General features: G+C 57.4%; 1 protein-coding gene across 1 annotated transcript in view; it reads left to right on the top strand.

Annotated features, from left to right (window-relative positions):
* The first annotated feature begins 1,590 nt into the window (after positions 1–1,590).
* Positions 1,591–2,091, top strand: part of LOC101753643 (LRR receptor-like serine/threonine-protein kinase FEI 1) — a 4,297-nt gene continuing 3,796 nt past the window's right edge. Inside the window, exons 1-2 of the mRNA XM_014804814.2 lie at positions 1,591–1,882; positions 1,982–2,091. The exon at positions 1,982–2,091 is cut by the window's right edge and continues 25 nt beyond it. Coding sequence (XP_014660300.1) covers positions 1,744–1,882; positions 1,982–2,091 — 249 coding nt within the window. The 5' untranslated portion in view covers positions 1,591–1,743. The remainder of the gene's footprint in view (positions 1,883–1,981) is intronic.

Below are 2,091 nucleotides of genomic sequence, written 5' to 3'. Positions count from 1 at the left end.
AGATTCCTCTCGCGACTTAGTCTAGAGGTTGTGTAATTATTTTTGTAATTAATCTAGTTTAATACTCCTAATTAGTGTCCAAACCTTCGATGTGACGGGAACTAAAATTTAGTCCCCTCGTCCCAAACACCCCCTTGGAGTGGGATGGCAGGGTCGGGATGGGACGCCACCGTCGTCGTCCTCCTCATCAAGGAGGAGCGGCGTGGCAAGGCCGGCGGCGGGCGACTTGCCCTGCAACTGCCAACGCTGCCCTCACCAGCACGAAGCCCTCCGATCCGCCGCAGTCGTTGACCCGCCCAGAATGGCCTCCGCTCCTCCCCACCGTCACCTTCTCGCTGCCCTCCATGCCGACCACCCGTCGGGAGCTTCGCCGAGCTCGCCCAAGTGTGCGCCGCCTCCAAGCGCCTCAGCTCCCTCCCGGATCCCACCCCCGCCTCCGCGTTCTCCGCCAAAGACCCCTCCACGCCGCTCTCGCCACACCCGCCGGCATCCAAGCACAAGTCCAAGAAGGGCGGAGGAGCCCCGCACCTGCTGCAGCACGCGCTGTTCCAGTCGGTTCGCGGCGCGCGACTGCTCCGGCGGGCACTGCAGGCCGCGCGCGTCCACACGGACGACCCTGCACCGGCGCGTCGTGCTCGACGCATGGCTTCGGTACAAGCGCCGCGAGGATGAGCTTGACCTGGGCCGCTACTGCTCACGCCCTGCACCGCGACGATGCCCTCCTCCCAATATGCTCCAGGGCGACGGCGTGAGCTCTGGGCATTGGGCAGGGTCGGGCAGCTTGCAGCGAGGGGCTCCGACGGCGGCTGGCGTAGGGGAGGCGTGGGGGAGGGCGGCGGTTGGCGCGGGTGGGAGTAGAGGGAGAGGATAGAAGAAAGAGATGGAGAGGAGAGAGAGGTGTTGGCAGCTGGGTCCGTCGCCACATGGCCTCCCATCACCAAAACCATCCAATAAAACAGCTCGATGGTCAAATATGAACGGTTTTGATAGTTGAGTGGTCAATGATTTCTGATTTTGCGGTTCGATGGTCAAAAATAGTCAAAAATAGTTAGATGGTTAAAAATGGGTTTTTTCCTACTACAAATATACTACTACTAAATTCCAGGAGTACATGCTACTGCCTACAGTGAGTGGTAGGAGAAGTAAAGCAATATGTCGTTGTAGCATAAAAGTTGAGCTTAGGTCAGTCTCAACTCTCAATGCACAATTTTATGAACAGTTTATCAAGTTTTCTTCTCTCACATATGTTGAAACTATTTTTCCTTAATGATCTTGTCACGTATCGTGAAATTCTGGATGACACCTTTCTTAAAGAGTAACCTTATGCCAAGATTACGTGCTAGTACGGCTAGTGGATTAGTCAAGGATTTTAATTTAAAATCCAACAATAGCTTCTCGGGTCTCCGCGACCACGTACGCACGCCTGCCTGCGTCCGTCGTGGTCCGTGCTATGCGGACCCACTCCCTGACACCTGGGTCCACGGAGGGTGGGTCCCGCAAATCAGTGGCCCAAGTCACGGGGAGCACGTCCGGACAGCCTTTTCTTTATTTTCCGGTCAGAAGAGGCTCGTAATAGCAAGGCTGCAGACTCGCTCACTGTACCAGCTCAGTCCTCAGCTCACTCTTCTCCCACACACGGACACACCACTCCCCACTCCACTCGCTTCAAAACCTCCCAAAGAAGCCACAGGCCATCCTTCCGAGAAAAGCCAAGAACACTCCTCCCCCCTCTCCACCACCACCATGGACAAGATTGGCAGCAGGAGGAGGAACAAGGGGAGAGGCCGCCATGGTGCGGCGGGCCTGCGCGCCGCCGCCATCACCATTCTGGCCGCCCTCCTCCTCCTCTGCTCCACGGCCGCCATGGGTCTCACCCCGGACGGTACTGATCTGCAGTCCCGCAATGCAATCCATGTCCATTTTTTATTATTTTTACCACATTGCCGGAACCAGCTCTCACCTGCTTCATTCTTGCTTGCAGGCGAGGCCCTGCTCGAGCTCAAGCTGGCCTTCAACGCCACAGCACAGCGCCTCACCAGCTGGAGGCCCTCCGACCCCAATCCCTGCGGCTGGGAGGGCATCTCCTGCTCC

Source organism: Setaria italica, chromosome III (assembly GCF_000263155.2).
Source record: "Setaria italica strain Yugu1 chromosome III, Setaria_italica_v2.0, whole genome shotgun sequence".
Taxonomy (NCBI): domain Eukaryota; kingdom Viridiplantae; phylum Streptophyta; class Magnoliopsida; order Poales; family Poaceae; genus Setaria; species Setaria italica.
The sequence above is the reverse complement of the archived record's forward strand: the minus strand, read 5'-3'. Positions and strand labels throughout refer to the sequence as shown.